General features: G+C 42.1%; 1 protein-coding gene across 3 annotated transcripts in view; it reads right to left on the reverse strand.

Annotated features, from left to right (window-relative positions):
- Nucleotides 1-989: 989 nt before the first annotated feature.
- SMPD4 (sphingomyelin phosphodiesterase 4) overlaps nt 990-19,453 on the reverse strand; it is a 28,579-nt gene continuing 10,115 nt past the window's right edge. For 2 of the 3 annotated variants that reach the window (XM_039504950.1, XM_039504949.1), the window contains exons 11-20: nt 15,482-15,571; nt 12,330-12,475; nt 11,579-11,669; nt 9,227-9,327; nt 7,780-7,943; nt 6,711-6,916; nt 5,832-6,065; nt 4,208-4,339; nt 3,908-4,036; nt 990-3,152 (exon numbers count right to left, since the gene is read on the reverse strand). In XM_039504950.1, the coding sequence (XP_039360884.1) occupies nt 2,826-3,152; nt 3,908-4,036; nt 4,208-4,339; nt 5,832-6,065; nt 6,711-6,916; nt 7,780-7,943; nt 9,227-9,327; nt 11,579-11,669; nt 12,330-12,475; nt 15,482-15,571 (1,620 nt within the window). In that variant the 3' untranslated portion in view covers nt 990-2,825. The remainder of the gene's footprint in view (nt 3,153-3,907; nt 4,037-4,207; nt 4,340-5,831; nt 6,066-6,710; nt 6,917-7,779; nt 7,944-9,226; nt 9,328-11,578; nt 11,670-12,329; nt 12,476-15,481; nt 15,572-19,453) is intronic. The other variant, XM_039504951.1, reaches the window with a different exon arrangement.

The following is a 19,453-nucleotide window of genomic DNA, read 5'->3' on the forward strand; positions in this document are numbered from 1 at the left end:
TGATGATATGGGCAACAGCCACCAGCCAGACACCTGGGAAATAATTCTCTGTAGTAAATCAGAGCCCTCCCCCTATCTATAGCAATAGGAGATATTTGCTAATAGCAGTTGCAGATGGCCTTATGCCATTATGGGCAATCTCCTTCATAAAACTTAGCAAGCTCAGTTTTAAAACAAGTTACTTCTGGGACTGCCTTCCAACTGGAAAGGGGGAAGGACTTCTCTCCTCTGATGGTTAGAAACCGTTCTTCACTATTGTCTGCCCACTGCATCACAGCTAGCTGCCCTGCCCTCTTGGGCTAAGAATGGCAGTATTTGAGAGCATAGGGATCAATGCTGCCTTGACAGGGAAAAAGATCAGACCTCCCAAAGGTTTTTCCAGGTCAGCTTATGGTGCAAGAAAGTCTACATTTCTTATTCTGCTTTTGCTGTCCAACTACACCTCTTCTGTACCACTTTTAAAGATATGTGGGCGAATTTCATGCTCAGCCGTAAAAGCGTAGTGCTTACACACAGCTGTCTGCACCAGTACCGTATTAGTCCAAGTCACCTGGTGTAGAAGCCAGCAATCATGTGACAATGTGATTTGGATGTGACAATGGACAAGTGTTATTTATACAGGCTCGTAGGTGGGCAAGATGCTTTACAAATAAAATGAAAAGTGACAAATCTCTGCCCAAAGGATATTAGATGGTACCTTACATCTCACTACTGCAAGGTGTATTTAATCCTTTACACCACAAGTGCCACACCTGCACCTGGCAGCAGTGTATTTCAGGGGAGAGCAGGTTAAACTAACTGATTCCTTAAACATGTTTTCTGTTTAAACAAAGAAGCTCAATTTACTTTGGTTTAGTTAGTGACTCTTTTCTTCCTGGGAAGGTAGCACATTTATTAAAGAATGAAACTTGAGAGATTTTGAACCCAGGACTACAATCAGAGGCCTAAACATACTTCTTTTATGCCATCTACCAGAACAAATTGCAGTACTAGAAAGAAACTGACAAAATCTTACTGAAAATAAATGCATAGTACAGTACTTACTATTTCACTTACACACACTGCAACACAGTCCTGCTCAAAAAGAAGGTTTAACACAAAAACACACCAGGAGACTTTGCTTTAAAAATAAATCAAGCAAGCACTTTAATTTACACACGCGGTTTCAAAAGAAGAAACTTGTACCACAAAGAGAAATTTGATTGAACAAGATGACAGAAGGGTTCACTGGATTTGGTAAACATAAGTTGGAAATGCAGTTATCAGGAAACATGGAAAAATAGTTTGGGTGCTGCCAAAAAATTATGAATTCTAATGTATTAGAAAGCTCCAAATCTAGAGCCAAATGTTAGCTGTTTTCCAAACACATCTATTAAATGCATACATATAGGTAAGAGAAAACTGAACACACTTATTCCACTTAATGCAAATTATGTGCTCCTTACATCTCACTATTGCAAGGTGTATTTAATCCTTTACACCACAAGTGCCACAACTGCACCTGACAGCAGTGTATTTCAGGGAAGAGCAGGTTAAACTAACTGATTCCTTAAACATGTTTGTTTAAACAAAGCAGCTCAATTTACTTAGGTTTAGTTGGTGACTCTTTTCTAAAGTAGTTTGTTGCTGGGAAGGTAGACCACTTGCTAAAGAAGTAGTGAGGGCAGAGAAGAAACCCATTTTATGGTGGGTAGACAAAAATCTAGTCACAGCTCAAGTTCTGGAGAAAATGTTAAAAGATATAATTTCCTTTCTACAACCGAGTGTCAGTACCACAGAAGGTTACAGTTTCTTTGATAGTTTTATACTACAGTGTGTGGAGTGACTGATTTATTCACACTAGGCACTAATGGCAGTCACAGTAGGAATACTGGACCAATGGCATCAGGGGATACCCAGAAAACTAGAACTTTAGTTTAGATGAATGCTAAATTCTCCCCTTTAGCACATGACTCATGGGTTGTTGTTGCCAAGTTAAATGGTAAAAGAATCAACTCCCAGAGTTCCTCATTTTGAAAAGACAGGGACCAGTGAAGACAACAAGTAGGTATTGGTTCAGAAAAGGGAATGCAGAGTTAGCCTCTGTGCTAGGCTATGGGATTCCTGCCCCCAGCTCCTCCTCCTTTCCTGGTACTTTGAAATATTTATAATGCAATTTTTTGCAAATCAAAGCAATCATATGTAGCTGGCAACAAGATGCAACTCCCCTCTCCTGTTTCTGAGCCAAACCATTATTACCTATTTCCCCCAGATTTCTTTTGAGTAATTTAAGCCAAAAACTTGTTTATGCTAATCATGTCATTTTTGTCCTACTGATTTTTTGGGATTCAGCTTTGTGTACCGAACTCATGATTTGTGGCTACTATTGCCTTTGTCACACTGAAAACCCCCTCCCCAGCAACATGATATAAAACCTGCAGAAAGCAGTTCAAATGGCCAATTCCCACATGAAGTGGTAAAAGTAAAAAGCTGCACTATGGATAGATTGCCAAATCTAGAGCTGTTTCTTTATGTAGTTTCCCATAGCTACTTCGGGCTGTTCGTTTCAGCTCTATAATCATTGGCGGTTGTTCCCCAAACCACAAGCAGAGTCTCTCATCCCGCACATTCAGTAAACTGTGTAGAAAAGACAGTTTATCAAAACAGAATTTACATAGATTACAGTGGCTTCTACAACCACAAACCCATCCCTCTGGGTCAACTTTAATACAAAAAAAGCACACTTAAAAGTTTTGAAGTGATCCTTTGCCGAAGGTTTTTAATCACAAAGCACTGTACTTTTATCCTTAAAAAGTTCCTTTTACAGTGTATACTGAAGGGAAAAATTAGTGTTGATGACCTTTCCACCTTTCAGTGAAGAAAGTCATTACTATTGCATAAAGAAGATACCCAAGGAGAATAATGAATGTGCAGGCCAGTGGTCCAATGCAGAACCAAGATGCAATGAAGTATATCATGAACAAAGAAAGAAGAGTCCTGTAGCTGGCCAGAAATCTCAGACTGATCCTTGGTCGCCGAGAACGTCCTGACCTTTGTTTCAGTGCTGGGCTGTGCCTGCCCTTCTCTGCAAGGAATGGATTGGTAAGATGATAGCGACACAACCTGCCAATAAAGTCTTCCCTGGAGCAGAGAATCTCCATTTGATCAGCAAACTAAGGTAAGAAAAACAAAGTCAATAACAGAACAAGAAAAATGTAAACAAAAATTAAAATGTAGATTAAGTTCACACTGAAAAATTGTTGCTTTTATGTTTTGGTTTGTATTAAGGGGACAGGAAAGAGGATTATAGCAATTATAACTCAAAACTCATGTGTCTTTCAAAAGTTAGAATTGTTCCAACACAAATTTACATTTGTACTGTAGTAATTCTGCTAATTTACTATTAGCGGTACAAAGCGCTAAACCAACAGAAGGAAATCTGGAACAACAGTGGTGTGTACATATGATGTCAGGATACAATGGAAAGAGGACCAACCATCAAGCTGCAAGACAGAGCTTAAAGGAGTGAGAGACAGGAGGAGGAAGGAATAAAAGGGTTTGGTTGGATTAACCCTTTTCCTGCTTATTTTGACAACTAGGGAAACAGAGTGTTCTTTCATTATGCTTGTATGTGCTAATATGATACTGTGAAGGACATTCCTTCTACCTCATCTACCATGAACAATACATTTCAGTTTACTGTTTCTGATTTAGAGAGAATGTTGTGACATTTACAAATCTTGAGCAATAGGGAAAAAAGGTGATTCCAGGCTGGAAGAAGAGCCCTATGGAATATTTGCAAACTCATACAGAAGTCACATTAATGGCGAGAGTACAAAGCAAGTCTGTAAGTTGTACATTGACGCAGGTCAGAGGGAGAATAGGAATATGCAACTGAAAAAGAGAAAAGACTTCTCATTGCACTTACCCTTTGATTAATTCCTGAGGATAACTGGAACAACAGTCGCACTAGAGTGGCATTTTCATAACTTCTAATGGGTTGAAGATCAGTATCTCCTTGGTACTCTATCTCAAACCGCCGTAAGCCATTTATGATCTAGGAACAGGAACGGAAATCACGTACTTTATAGCTCAAATTTGAATTGCATACAAACTGGTATCTCTCCTCCCAGCCCTGACAAGCTAGTTATTTTGATGTCGAGGCATACACTCTGCTTTCTTAAACAGAAGCTCTAGAAGTATTGGTCTGGAAGCTTTTCCCTCTTACCTGATACCTGCCAAGAGGCGTAAGAATTAGTCCATCCTCACTCTCAATGCAGTCTGGAAGTTGCTTCTTTCCATTCTCATCCTGAGCTGCTCCACAATTCATAATCATTTGGGTCAGCTGGGCTTCATTCAACTAGTCAAAAAGAACAATTTCTTCATAATTATTCAGTTTTACGACCTTTTTCTGTTCCACCTATTTCCCCATTCACCAGCTTCTGTGCAGTCCTTGAGAACCACATAGCCAATGACTGACAACAGAACAGGTACTGAAAACAACCTATTTACCAGTCTACAATAGAAATAATTTTTTAAAAAGCGACTACATTCTTAATTGTTTTCATCAGGTGGCAAGACCTGGCAGACAGAAGTATTATTCACTCAGTACATCCTAGTCTTCCCATAGCTGTTGCTTAGTTCTATCTTCTCCCAGCCATGTGCAAGCGAACTTGTGTAAAATCTCTTTGTTTCCTTTCAGCTTAATGAGAGAAGCAGCCATCTTCTAGTATCTTCTATTAGCTTTATCACTTTTGCATTTCTACAGCATCTGTCATTAGAAAATCTCAAAGTGCTTTAAAAACAGTAAGCCATAAAATGCCCCTTGGAAAGTAGGAAAAATATGGGATTTTATTAAGTGGCTACTTATTGTGGGTGCCTAGTTTAACATGGCTTCGGATCAGTGTTCCCTCTAATTTTTTATATCCATGTGCGGAATGAATTTTGTTTTGTGCACCAATATAGAGGTGATGTGTGACACATCGCCTTCATATTGGTGCACATAACAAAATTCATGTGGTGGAGGTGGGGCCGAAGGGTTCAGAGTGTGGGAGGGGGCTTGGGGCTGAGGCAGAGGGTTGGGTGCGGGGGACTGAGGGCTCTGGGGTGGGGCTGAGGATGAGGGGTTTGGGGTGTGGGAGGGGGCTCAGGGCTGGGAGAGAGTGTTGGGTGCAGGGGGTGAGGGCTCCGGCTAGGGGTGAAGGTTCTGGGGTGGGTCCGGGGATGAGGGGTTTGGGGTGCAGGCTACATTGGGGCTACGGTGGGGAGAGAGGACTCCCCCAGCTCTCTCTCACTGCAGCAGCTCAGGGCTGGGGGAGAGGCGCCTCTCCCCAGCCACAGCAGCTCCGGTGGGGCTGCACGGGGCCAATGGAGGTCTCCTTGCCACAGCAGCTCCGGTGGGCCCGGGCAGGCAGGTCCGCACTGGGGCCGGCAGGGAGTGCTGCCTCTCCCCACCATGGCAGGTCCGCGCTGAGGGACAGGCACCTCTCCCCACCTCAGCCCTGAGCCCCTGCATGGGGCTTAATACCCAGCTGCGTGGCCACACAGCTTAGAGGGAACTTAGCTTGGGATTGATATTTTCAAGTGCACAGCACCCGCAAATTTAGCAACAGTCAAGAGGTTTACAGGCACTCAGCACTCCTGGGAAAAAAAAAAATCAATCCTAAAGTGTCTCAAGATGGGCACCAAAAATTGAGGTACCCAAAATGAGTGTCCACTTTTGAAATGTTGGCCTACGTGACTTGCCAATGATCACACTGCAAATAAGCGAGAAAGCTGGAAGTAGACTGCAGGAATCCTGACTCCCATTCATGCTACTTCCCAGTGACAGCACTTGGAAGGAAGTTACATACTCGAAAGATCTGGCATAGGTACTCCTGTGCCTTCTCCAAATATTCATCTGTTTTCTTGATAATGTCTTGCCCAATTTCATCTAGGTCATTTCCTGTATAGGAACCATTCATGTCAGAAGGGCTGAACCTAAACCAGGATAGGAAGGACTGACTAGCCATGGTCTCTGCAGAGTGGTCTGATATGGATTTTGCTGTTTGCTGGGCCTGGCCTATTAACTGGGCCAATCTTAATACCTGAAAAATAAAAGACAGGCGGATGACTAAATAAAGCAATTGAATAAAGTCAGTAATAAGCACCAGCATGTGAATACAAGTCTGCCTGGTGACCGGACAGTCAGAACAGAATCAGCACATTCATTCCCTTGGCTGACATGGACTTGTGCTGGTAGTAGTCATGTGCTCCAACTCCAATAGAATAAAGGAAATCACTGCAGCTGGGGCATTCAGAGGAATGCGAGTGCCCCTCTGTTTCCTTTGAGATGCATCTTCCTTCAGTTCACTAGCCTGCTGCTACACCATTTTTAACTGGCTTGCTGCTGGGTACTGATTATTAACACTATGAATCAGAAATACACACAGTCATTGTTGATAGATGAAACAAGTACATGCCCATACCAGATTGCTCCAAAGCTGCAAGCTCAGTCCACCCCACCCTTCAGGACTGGAAAGCAGTCTGTACATTTCTATTTTCACACTTGTTATGGACCTTTCAAACAGATTCTATAACCACCACCAACTCCTGATTCACCCCCTACTTTTAAAGAGCTTAAATTTCTCCCCCCTCTTACGTGATGGAGCAGATATTTAGTATGGAGACACATCCCTCACAACAGCAATAAAGGGGCTTACACAGGGCAAGTAAGCAAGGTCATTGCTTACCAAATTCCTGACTTCTGGACCAAACATCTGCTTGTACTGGGGCTCCTGTCCTTCCAGGCAGTAAACATGACTCTTCACCTTAAATGAGGCATCTGTGATTGCTGGAGGCCATGACGACAAGAAGCTCCCACCAAGAGTGGGGGTCATGAAAATTCGGTGTTGACGGTGAGGGATAACAAGTTCTGGCTCCAGGAATAACTGCTCTCCTAGAATTTGGGATAAGATGATGTGGGGTGGAGAAAACCAGGTTACACCTTGCTCTGATTTGGGAATCTAGCAATACCATTTTTTAACCACTCATTGTAACAAGGTTGCAAGGTTATTTGTGGGGAGGAGAGGGAGGGCAGGGCCCTAGTTATTAGTTCAAGTTTTCCACTGAATCTTCACTCATAGAGCAGAAAGAGCTTTCACTATTACAATGGTGCATCTAAGTCTATATAGACATAGTACTTCTAGACCATGATTGGTTGTTGGAAAGGATATTATGGTCCCTATACCTGCCCAGCTGAGCACGTTCCAGCACCTGAAATTTTTGTTGCTTGCCTAAACCCTCTTGTGCCGTCCACCCCGTGCACTGTACCCCAGGCTTCTCAACATGCAGCTTTCAGGACACTTTAAACTGATATCTAACACTTGGAGTGCAAGTTCTTGCTGACTTGCCATCTTGCTGAAGTCTGAGTAAATATAAATTTCTGTAGGGCATTACAAAGTTTTAATTCTGAGTTAATTAATAACAAAACAGCACAAACAATAAGTAGGTTGTAAAACACAAGGAGTTTCTGTTTACTAAAAACCACCACCACCATGGGTTTTTTTGTTAGTTAGAACAAATAGGAATGAGTGAGACTGATGAATGAAAATGAGAAAAAAAAAAGAGAAAAACTTGTATATATGTATGAAACCAATACTGTAAATAGAAGCAAAGACATCAGGTCTCTGAACTTCAATGTCACATAAGGCAGACACTGAATCCTCCAATTCACATTTCTCCATGCTTCTGAGGCAAAAGAGTTGCCATCAGACAGACCAGGGCAGAACACTGCAAGGAGGCAACATGGTATTCAGTTACCTTTCTGGATCATTTCAGCTAGGTTGGGCTGAGCAAAGACCTTGGCTACTCGGAACACCATCAGGGCATTTTTAGCGCTGACCAAATCGGTGCGGAGAGCTCGGTTCAGAAAGCCTACAAATAGCTTGGTGTACATCAGTAGGTTCTCTTGAATGAAGGGAGCCCTGTCAAAGTAACAATGGGTTTGTGAATACAGCTATTAAAATAAGGAGTAAGTATATTCAGTCTGCCAAATAAATAATCCCATAGAATATATTTTAGACCATCAACTGGAATGATCTCATCCTTTCCATTACACACCCACCCACACACCTCCTTACTCAAGCGTTTTTAGGTACCAGTAACAATCTCTGACTTTGTGCTAGCAGATATCTAGTTGCATGGATGTGCAATGGGAGGACTTCAGAGGCAAGCTGAAGCCTGAAGTGTGGTTTCTATCACTGTCTCCTGCACAAGTATCCAGGAACCAAAAAACCTGGTGCTGCCTCTTCATGAAACACACCCTCACCGCTGAATGGATTGTGCCACTATAGGTCTTAGGGAAGGAGGAGGTGCCTCAGAACAGTTGGTAAAGTCAACGCACAGTCAACTTGTGGAACTCGTTGACAGGGGATGTTGTAAAGGCCAAAACTATAACAGGGTTAAAAAAATAACTAGATAAATTCATGGAGGATAGTCTACAAGGCAAGATGGTCAGGGATGCAAAACCATGCTCTGGATGTCCCAAACCACTGATTGTCAGAAGCTGGGAGTGGACGACAGGGGATGGATCACTCGATGACCACCTGTTCTGTTCCTGTTCATTCCCTCTGAAGCACCTGGCATTAGCCACTGTCAGAAGACAGGATACTGGGCTAGATGGGCCTTTGGTCTGACCCAGCACGGCTGTTCTTATGACCCAGGATTTTGGATGCAGTACAATGCAATGAGCAGTGTAGTTTGTAACGTTGGAGCCACCTGGGGGGGCTTTGCTGAACATGGGAGAGATGGTGAAGTAAAGGAAAAGACCCCAAGGAGTCCAAACAGAGGAAACAATGAACAGGGCTTATGCTTATCAATATAGCTTTAAGCCAAATAAATACTTTTACCCATATCAGGGTGACGGATATGCCGTCTTTGTTCTTCCTGAGCAGGAAGGCTAATCTGGCACCTGCTGTATGAAGAAAGCTACTTAGAGTAACATGTCAGGAGGAACTGAATGGGGTAAACTAGGAAAGCAGATCTCAACCTTTTCCATTCTGTGACCCCACCTCACGATAAAGAAAGAGGGTGCTTGGTCACAATTCCACAGTTCAGTATCCATGAACTGGATGCTTACAAGGAACAACATTTAAAACTCTGTCTTCGAGATTTTCATACGCAAAATTCTAACAGTTAATAGATGCCATCTGCTGAAGCAAGATTAGAGCGATCTGCAGATTCTGCTCAGGAATAATCCTATGTTTACCATTTCTCTGATACACTGCGAGGCTGAAGCTCTGCATTCTGAAGTGGTTTCTCAGGAGCATATCTCCAGGGCTGCACGTAGCTTAACCACATCTCCAGGACCTGAAGCAAAACCACAACAACATAAAAATCAATTCAATTGAAGAAGGAAGATTTTGCTTATTTGTTTTGCTAAGTCCCTTGGACAATGATACCCACTTTCTTAATGCCAACAAAAGGCTTAAGGAATGAAAATATCTTGCAAAAGTCTCAGCCCTGAAGAGTAAGTCTTTAGTGATCATGTGCTCTTGCATCAGAGCTGAAGAGAACTAGATGCTTAGTAAAAATCCATTAACAAAATACCGGGTTGTATTGAACAAGCAGCTCACCCTCTACAATAACAGTCAGATGAAAGAGTGTTCAAGTGGCTGCCATGGAAAGGAAGATGCATCCACCAATCAAACTGATGTACTAGTATTGGTGTATGCAGTGTTGGACCCAGGATATTAGAGACAAGGTGGGTGAGATAATATCTTGTATTGACCTAACTCTGTTGGTGAGAGAGACAAGCTTTCAAGCTTGGACAGTGCTCTTCTTCAGGTCTAGGAAACGTACTTAGGCCAGGCCTACACTCCAGAGTTAGGTCAACATAAGTCAACTTACGTCAACCTCACTCTGTAAGTATTTGCAAATTTACAGCATTGCTCCCGCCGATACTGCCCAGTGGCAGAGTCTGGTGCCGCTTTGAGTTGGTGTGTCCTGGTCTGTTGGGAGCTTGCTTCTGATGATGAGCTTAGAGAAGTTGGGAGGGTTGTTTGAAGGCCAGGAGAGGGGGTTCAGGAAAGATTTCATTCAGGATGGGGTCCTCATCAAGTGTGGGTTGTAGTTGTTTGATGATACCCTGTATGGATTCCAGTGTGGGGTGGTAGGAAACAACTAGGGGTGTGTGGTTGGAGGGGGGGTTATTTCTGTATTGAAACAAGTTCTCTCGAGGTATTTGGGTGGCCTGTTCTATGACGGGATCTACTTCTCTGGTGAAGTGCAGTTATTTAGACAGTTTTGAGCATGTTAAGGTGTATATCCTGGACTTTCTCCTCAGAGCATATTCTGTGGTATCTGAGTGCCTGGCTGTAGATAACAGATTTAAGATTTCTTGGTGTGTTTGAGATGGTTACTGCATCTATGAAGGTAGGTATGGTGATCCGTGGGAAGTTGTGGTGCAAATCTATGAGAGATTGTCTGTTCAGAGGATGAAAATATCATCAATGTATCTCAGATACATTATTAGTTTCATGGTGCATTTGTCCAGAAATTCTTCAAGGTGGAAGAGGTTGGTTGTGTCTTGAAGGAAGCTGGCCCTTTGCTTGGTGAGTGGTGTAAGGATGGTTTCTATAGGTCCCAATATTCCTTCTGTGAGAGTGCCATGGCCAGATATGATGGGTCTGCCTGGGTTCTCTTGTTTGTGTACCTTGGGAAGCACGTAGAAGGTCCCTGAAGAGGGTTCTTGGGGGATGAGTTTGTAGAGTTTCTCTTGGAGTTGTTTGGGGAAGGATTTGATGATATCCTTAAATTCCTGAATAAACTGTGGTGTGGGATCTTCTCTGAGTTCTTTATAACAGGTGGTGTCGGAGAGTTGTTGGTTGGCCACGTTAATGTAGTCATCACGGTTGAAGGTTGTGTTATTATTCTGACATTTAATATCATTCACTGAAGCACCATATAGCCTAGTGAGACACATGGAGGATGGGCTGAATAGCATTTTATATTAATGCCTTTTCAGTCCTTCTCACACAAGAAACTACTAGGCAACAGGGGGTGAAATCTTGGCCCCACTGAAGTCCGTGACAACTTTGACTTCAGCTGAATTAAGATTTCACCCCAAGAGGATTCCCAATGGTCTATTCTGTCCTATCTCTGCCAAACGTGGCAACGTAACTGACCCAGCCATGTCACTTCCCCGAGGTAGGAGGAATGTATATTTAAAACATCTAGATATAAGAAATTAAAGCCATATTTCTTCTCCTAGTCTGGTTAGTTACAACAAGAGTAGAGTGTATTATTAAATAGGCCAAATTTATCCATAAACATACAGGTTCGCTGTAGTAAGAATAGCTTGTTCTCAACCTGTGGTCATTTCCATAAAGGGAAAGAGAAATGAACCACCACCACATAGTTTCACCAGTATCTAAGAATTCCCCTTCCCATATCTTTACTACACTTCATTTCTAACTCTAGTCTTAATAAATGTTTATTTCCCTCATGAACAGTGAACAGTTCTACAAAAACAGTAGTTTTACCACTGCAGCTGGTCCAGTGTTTTATTAACTAACTCTGATTTTGTATGAACTCAGCAGAAATAAAGGCTGGTACATACAGCTCTGAAAGAGGCATCCAGAGGCCAGTGGCCAAAGCAATGCTGCAGGAAGATATAGAGCTTCTGCTGGACAAACCGAGGAATCACAACTCTGCAATGAGATTCAGACACAAAGACACATGCATAAACAAATAATAGATGATAAAGTACTATCTCAAACATTTAATACAGAAGTAACGAGTTTTGATAGGTTCTTTTTCAGCTGAAGGAGGAGCCAATGATTTGAATATGTCTGAAAAGTTCTAACAGTGATGCACACAACTTGCTATTCCAGGGCCAAATGCAACCCAAGTGCCTCTAAGAAGGCTGCCCAGTGTTCTCAGCTGGAATTTCTCTCTGGTGCAGTTTCAGTAACACAACTTTTCCTCCACCCAATACTGATCTATACATGTCCTTTTCAGAGATATGTACAGAAGTTATTTCTGCACCAGTCTGACTGCTCTTCTAAACTGGCTTCAACTTCCCTCTGTTCTCAGAGCAAACACTAGCACCTCTAAAGCAGTTTGATCCCCTCCCTCTTTTTTAAAAAGGTGAAGCATTTTCTATTGTGGATACATTGTGGATTGGGAGCAACTACTTCCTTCTTCCCTATTCTGATCTGGACTCCAGCCCAAAGTGCATGAGGAGTGTAAAAGTGGGCTCTCTCATCCTCCTCATAATGCAATTGCAAGCTCTCAACAAAAGCAGAACTGCCAAGGTATGTATTAATTAGTGCTTTGCATGCTCGAAAGGCAGTTTGACATATACCTACCTCTTGAATTCCTCCAGTGGGCTGGCTGTATGGGAATGGGCTGAGGGTGAGAGTGGCTCTGGTTTCAGACTGTTGGCAAAAGCGTGCAGATGCTTCACGAGAAGTCTTATCACTAACACGTGCTCTTCTGTGGGTTTAAATGACTCCTGGATTTAAAGCAATAGGCAGAAAGATAAGTTTTGCTTGTTAATCCTCTATGAGGGAGCTCAGCACAAAGATATTTTCACATCAGACATTTAAACAGAACAGGAGTGTCCCTACCTGTTTAGTTCTGCATCACCCAATTTGAACAAATTATCTCCCCAAGTGAACAAGTTGCATCACAGCTCTGCCTTCAACAGCTCACTAACAAATTTTCCACTCCATGCATCTGATGAAGTGGGTTTTAGGCCACGAAAGCTTATGCCCAAATAAATTAGTTAGTCTCTAAGGTGCCACAAGGACTCCTCGTTGTCTTAAATACCTGTGAGGCTTCTTTTAGTCAGTGTGATTACAGGAGAAAGAGGTTTATAGTCTATCTTTTTGTTTCAAGTTACAGTAACCCCCTAGAGAGTAGTAACAGAACATCACTAAGTTTTACTTTAATTTACTCCCTCTCAGGAAAAAAGAATATCCATTCTTTTAATTTATTTGTTTATTATTATTATTAATTATTAAAGTGTCTGCTGTCGGTAACACAACAGAACCATTATTATGCTCTCAGCTCACTCTCTACTAAGCCTTCCTTCTTATGTGGGTGTTCTTCTGCCTCCTAAAAAAGAAAAACTCTAAAAAGTTATGGCAAGAGTATTATTTGCTTCTGTTGCTCATGCCCTGAATGATCCTGTTGCACTTAACATCAGTATAAGTTTTTTGGGGGGTGGGGGTGTCATTCAATCTTTTTACTGGAAGTGTGAGAGATGGGAAGATCTTTTTCACACAAGGAACACAGAAGAGTGAGAGTGGGCCAGTTTGGTATTGCTACCAGAAGCATGAGCATATGAAGGAATGGGGAGATGCTATAGGGAGAGAAAAAGGGAGTTCTCAGTGCACCTCTTCCCCGCTACTGCAGAGCCCAGGAGCACACACCAGCCCTACTGGTATTCTAGCCTGCCTTGGAAACAGGAAACTTATCTCAATCCACTGAGGGCTGTTTGTGGGAGATCAAGGATAGCCAAATACAAGTACCACAGCAACAAAAACAAGTGTGATGGAGGGTCGCACTGGGCTGCATGTGTTAGCAGCAGCTGTGAAAGGAGATTCTTGGATGCCATAATGAAGCTGCGTTCAGGTGAAACTTCGGAGCTGCATAGTTTGGCTACTTGGGACAGGTTATTTTGGTTTTTTAGGAAACTACTTCTTATCTTTTCAATGTGTTTAATTGTGTGTGAGCAATTCAGAACAATTCTTGGTGCTATGATGACACTTTAAAGCCCTTCCTACTTGCAATGGCTGTGGGGAAGCAGCTAACAGTTTTCATATGCTTAAACAGTTCTGAAAATTTTCTTAATACTTTTACATAGCTAGGTTCCCTCTGGGAAAAGACTCAGCTCCTGACTGATGGAAGGCGATGAAGGGCCTCTGACTGCAGCAGTGAAGTTGGATGGATCTATGCCTTCTCTAAGGGAGGGAAGGCCCTATTACTAGGGTTAATGAAGACTCCATTTGTATTCCTACCAGTGTCCATAACCAGTGGAAGTGAGGCTACAAAAAGGGTCACACCAGCTGATAGGTGGCTGCAAGTCAGTTAGTCCAGAGAAAGTCTGAAGGAGAAAACACCTAACAAAGACATCTTAGGTAGGGTCTTTCTGGTACTATAAAGTTAGGCCAAGATTTTCAAAAGTGGCTAGTGATTTTGGAGTGCCCATCTTGAGATCCTTATAGGGTCTGATTTTCACAAATTGCTGAGCACCCACCTTCTGAAAATTCAGGCCCCTTTAAGGAACCTCAAACTGGGCACCCAAAATCACTAGTCACTTTTGAAAATCTTGGCCATTGACTACCTCCAAGAAAGCATTCTCTGTTGTTTTATATGAGTCTTCAACTGTTTGTGTGGTTGCATTTAACTCCATTGTTCATTTTCACACTAACAAATCCTCTGTCACTTAAAAGCTATTTGACAGGCTAATTGCCTCATAACCTGGATCACCAGCATCACCACAAGCATTGTTCTCTAAAGCTAAAAGGAAACTTCTATTCTCCCCACTCTTTCCAAAAGCTCTTGACCTCCAGCCCTAAGTTGCAGGAATGTTTGCCCAATCATTCCCCCCCTCACCCAGGAAGGTGGAAAAAATACATATTCCACATAAGTTTAAGAACAACACTATGGACTGGCATGATGATTTAAGGCTATAAAACAATGCACCAGGTAACAGATTCTTATTTCCCTTCTTAAGCAGTATGTTGATTAATAGTAAAAGTGTTCATGCCGCTTATGCAAAAGCAGAGGACTAAGTGGTTAAAGCAGGGAGAATTTAAACCAACATTAACTTGGCTTTATGGACTATGTGCTCCACCAAATGAGGAAACAGTGAGTAAAGGGCTGAAATAGGGAGGATGAACCCAGGAATCTGTTCCAACAGGAATGGGTTTGCAGGCACGTCCTGAATAATCCGCAAATGTGCAACCCACATAGCCCTTTGTGAAGTAAGCCAATCAAGCTCAGGCTGCCAATATTAATTTAACTGTCCAGCTGTGTTTCACTGGAAGCGTAGAATGATTGTTTACATGTTACCTACCTCTCTCATTAGGGGTACAGCCATGCAATCTCTGATCACCTCTTCCCTGCAAGATTCATTTAAAGGAGCAGTACATGACAGACAGAATTCTGCCATTAGCAAAGCACATTGTTGGGCCAAGGAGATATTAGCACAGTGTCAAATTTTTCCCTTTAAATCCATTAAAAGAGATGCATTTCTTAAAATGGGGATCCCAATTGGTCCTTCTAATATGTGCTATACATCTAACATCTTTTTCCAAGGTGTTCATCAGCATCTCTCAGTATCTGCTGCACCTATCTTTACCAAACATTGTTTCAGTGGAACTAATCTCTGAATCATCTTGCAAACCTGCTGTACAGCTGCCTTTTCTGCTAGTGCCAATTAATACACTTTGCAGATTATATGATGAAACAAGATTTTTTAAAAAGAAACAAAATGAAAAGATGGTAATACTTGGTATGCGTGGAGGGCCTGGTAGCCGGATTGGGCAGGACTACTGTGGTGTGTACTGGAGATACTGAGTCGGTAGTGGAGAACCTCCAGCTGAGAGACAACAGAAACAAAAAGGAAGGAAAGAGGGAGAGAAAAGAGCAAGAGAAAAAAAACAAAAAAAAAACAAGAAACAGTGTGAATGATCCAGAGAAAGGGTTGTGGGGGGAAAAAAATGGAAGTCACAAATACAGTCAATGACAACATATCACAACAACTGCAGCCACAGTATCCTCTTCTCCTTCTGGTATTCAGTTGCTTGATTCCACAGGTACAGTACCTCGACCCTCATTAAGCTGGGAAAGCAATTGACAGGACATTGTTGTTGGGTTCACAATTAACATTAGTGGGTTGGGAGGAAGCTCTGATTGAGTCAGTTCTGTCTCTTTCTCTACCACAAAAGCAGCAGGCTTGTATCAGTGACTGAACAAGCAGTGCATAGAGAGAGACAGCTTCCACCAAACATGTTGAGGAAATCTTAGGCTCATGAAACTAAGTCCAACCACTTGAAAACAGCTAAACTGCAGGACAGAATAGCTGACTGTAGGGATTAACATGTGGAATGATTTGATGTGGGGCAAAACCAATCATTTTTCTGGAAACACTTACTTCCAAACTAGTATTACGAAAGCTACTGTAAAGCTATCCCTTAGCCTGCCGTGCACTGACAGACCAAGGTTTGGGATTCTTGCTTGTGTGCCAATGAGAACCAGAGGAGCCAGTTCGGGGACATATCTTGCCACAGGGACATGGAAGGGGAAAAGGTAAAGAGTTGATTGCACCGCTGTGAGCCCCTCCAGTTAACTGCAGTATTGACAATCACCAGATAGGAGCCTGCATGCTCCATGCTTTGTTTTTCTAGTTAAAGGCCAAATAGGATTGATGGGAATTCAAATCTGTAAAAAGTGAATAGGTCTCAAAGAGAAAATGGCCTCTACTATTAGAGAGGGGGGAAACAACACTAGAAAAAAAAATGCCCAACCAAACAAAAGGACAAGCTTGTTATAGAGAAGGCATGCTGAAATAAACATGGCCATTAAGGTTCTAGGCCAGTACCACGATCTTCCCAAGTCTCAACCACACTTCTCCTTGGACAGGAAACATTTTCTAAAACTAAATCAAAACAGTGGTGAAAAGGATACTGTAGCCACATTGACATGTATGGAATAAATAAAAAAAAATCAAAACAAAATGTACACCTAAACAGAGACCCAAATCAACAATATCAGGCATCTAAACTAACTCTCCGTCTCACACCTCCTCTAAGTTTATAATATAATATATTATTATAATAATATATGGCGCTATACCTATCTCATAGAACTGGAAGGGACCCCGAAAGGTCGAGTCCAGCCCCCTGTCTTCACTAGCAGCACCTTTCTGTCCCTTTCTCCTCTATTTTGAATTCAGTTTTTCAGATTTATTCTGCTTTGCTTCGACACTGCTAAGAGAGCGGTAGCAATGCGACTGCAAGCTCCTCAACAGCAGAGCCCATCTTCTGCTATGGTAATTAACTCTCCTCTCATTTGCTGCAGCAAGATCTAGGCCCCTGAAGAGTGCCACACATGCAATTGTTACTGAGATCTGTGATCCCTGGCAATGTAAACACAACAGGCTTTAAATACAACCTATTAGATACTGACCCCTTAAAATAAATCAAATCATGACAAAAGCAGCAGCTAAAAGGAAAACAGATACTGCACACCTGGTCCCCCACTGAGCAGCTGCAAAACAGACAGAGGAAAGGAGAGTACAATAGAAAGGGGGAAATATGAAATTGAATCAAGTTGAATTAATGGAGGGGGAAGTCATCAAACCCAGCATAACAGTGTTAACTTCAGGCTCACTCCACATCTGGGAGCAATTTCAAGCAGCGTAATCACAAAGGAAAGTAATTATTCTTGAAGCAAACTCTCTATTGGCTCCTCCCCATACCTCATCCCCACCCTTTTATTACTGACGTAAAAGAGCTTCTTAATGACATGAATCATTCTTAGGATTTGCCTGTTTCTTCAGACAATTCAGAAGGGGCAATGGGAAATGACACAGCTGGGATCCAGCATGGCACTCCCAGACAACCCATGTTTTTCTGCTGGGGGAAGACGCATCAAGTTCTGTGGAACGCCATCCCAGCCCCGCTCTTTACAGGAGAGTTTGTAGCCAGAGACTTAAAATAGCACGTTTAAAATCATGAATGGGCCCAGATTCGGAGACCTTCTATGGGACTGAGCATCCCTCTGCTCCACACATGCAGAAAGGTAAACGGAAACAGGGGAAGATACATGGTCATTATTCACTTTACTTTTAAAAAGCTTATGGTATTCTCTAGATTGGCAGTCAAAAGCCCCAATTAAAAAAAACTCCTCTGAATACCAGAGAAATGTTAATTTTGCAAGTTCTAGTTTCTCGCTCACATCTGAACAACTGATAAGCTTCACTAGTTTTTTTCAACTCATCCAGATAATACTCTGGTCAGTTAAGTACTCACTGCTTGAGAGATAGTGCTGTCTCCACACCTTCCAAAGTCTTACATCAGAGTTCTGGAGGAAGGTTCCTTTTTGGATGGGGACGCCACTTCCCTTCCCTTGTTTTCTATCCTGCAACCCACCCAAAAGCAGCAGGATTTCATTTGTCTACATGCCCATGACTAGTGATTCTTGGGAAATAATCAGGGACAGAAGTAGAAAGTCACCTGGCAGCCACAAGCCTCAATCCTCCCCTGATCAGTGCATCTGGGTGGGAGCCTATGGTGGCAAAACTCCTTTAGGCGCTACCCATACATTTCCACAGTGTAAGTCACACTGTTTTATGAGCACTAAGAAATCATCATTGTCATCTGCCTGGATGCTGCTATAACATTAGAAGACAGTGTCTCAGCTACATAGGGTGAACAGAGGAGAGAAGTTTAAAGCGATGCATTTTTTTTTTTAACCTAAACATAAAGCTGCATGCACAAAGACTATGCAGACAGAGAACAAAGGTACTTGAAAGCAAAGCCTTTCCATCATCGGTGCATAGCCATGCTGCTGGGGTTCCTGAGTGGAGACCTACCATCTTTATTAAGAGTTTGCAGTTTGAGCTCAAATCATTTTTTTTTTTAAATAAAAACAGAAACTCACCACACTTAGATTTGCAACATTCTTCCCTAACAAAGTATTTGTTTTATAACCTGATGAAGTGAAGGATCAGAATTTCCCAATCAAGCAACTCTCATCTTACTCCTTCACACATGAACAAGCCTTTAGTAACTTTTGCATTTCTTCCCTCCTGGGAATCCTGAGACTCATCAGTCCCCTGGCATTTTTCCAAATTCCCTCAAATCTCAGCACTCCCAACTCTTCTGATACCAGGTTCCCCTTTAAGCACATCAGTTTTATTCTTGAACAGCTAGAACAAATGGCTTGTAATCAATGTAATATCTTATTTAAGTAAGACCTTATAAAAGAGATCCCAAAGTTACATATACACAGAAAGCACTTCAGCCACCATTGAAATGCAGCACACATTTAACAATGCCAGTTTCTGAGGTAGGAAATATAGAATGTACTTTAACCAATTAAAACTACAAAGACAGTTTATGAAAACCCATTAAAATTGGATTTAGGCTAAAATCTTTGCTCTTGAAAAACATGACACTGGATCTTCAAATGACTCATTAACTCCTCAGTAACACTATCAGCTGCAGAAACCAAATTTAGGTCTCTTGTATGGCCATGTTGACGTTTTTGTGTGGGATTTTAATAGGGCATTTTATACTGAAGACTTACCAGTAGTTACTGCTCCAACTACTATGAGTAGCATTGATTGTTATGACCGTTCCACAAAGTCAACTTTATATATATTTAGCTACTGCAACAAAGGCAAATTTGGATGACACAAGCACTTGTTCACAACATCTTTTCATCACTGCAGTTTAGAAGCTCTGCTGTATGCTTT

This window comes from Mauremys reevesii, linkage group 18 (assembly GCF_016161935.1).
Source record: "Mauremys reevesii isolate NIE-2019 linkage group 18, ASM1616193v1, whole genome shotgun sequence".
Taxonomy (NCBI): Eukaryota; Metazoa; Chordata; order Testudines; family Geoemydidae; genus Mauremys; species Mauremys reevesii.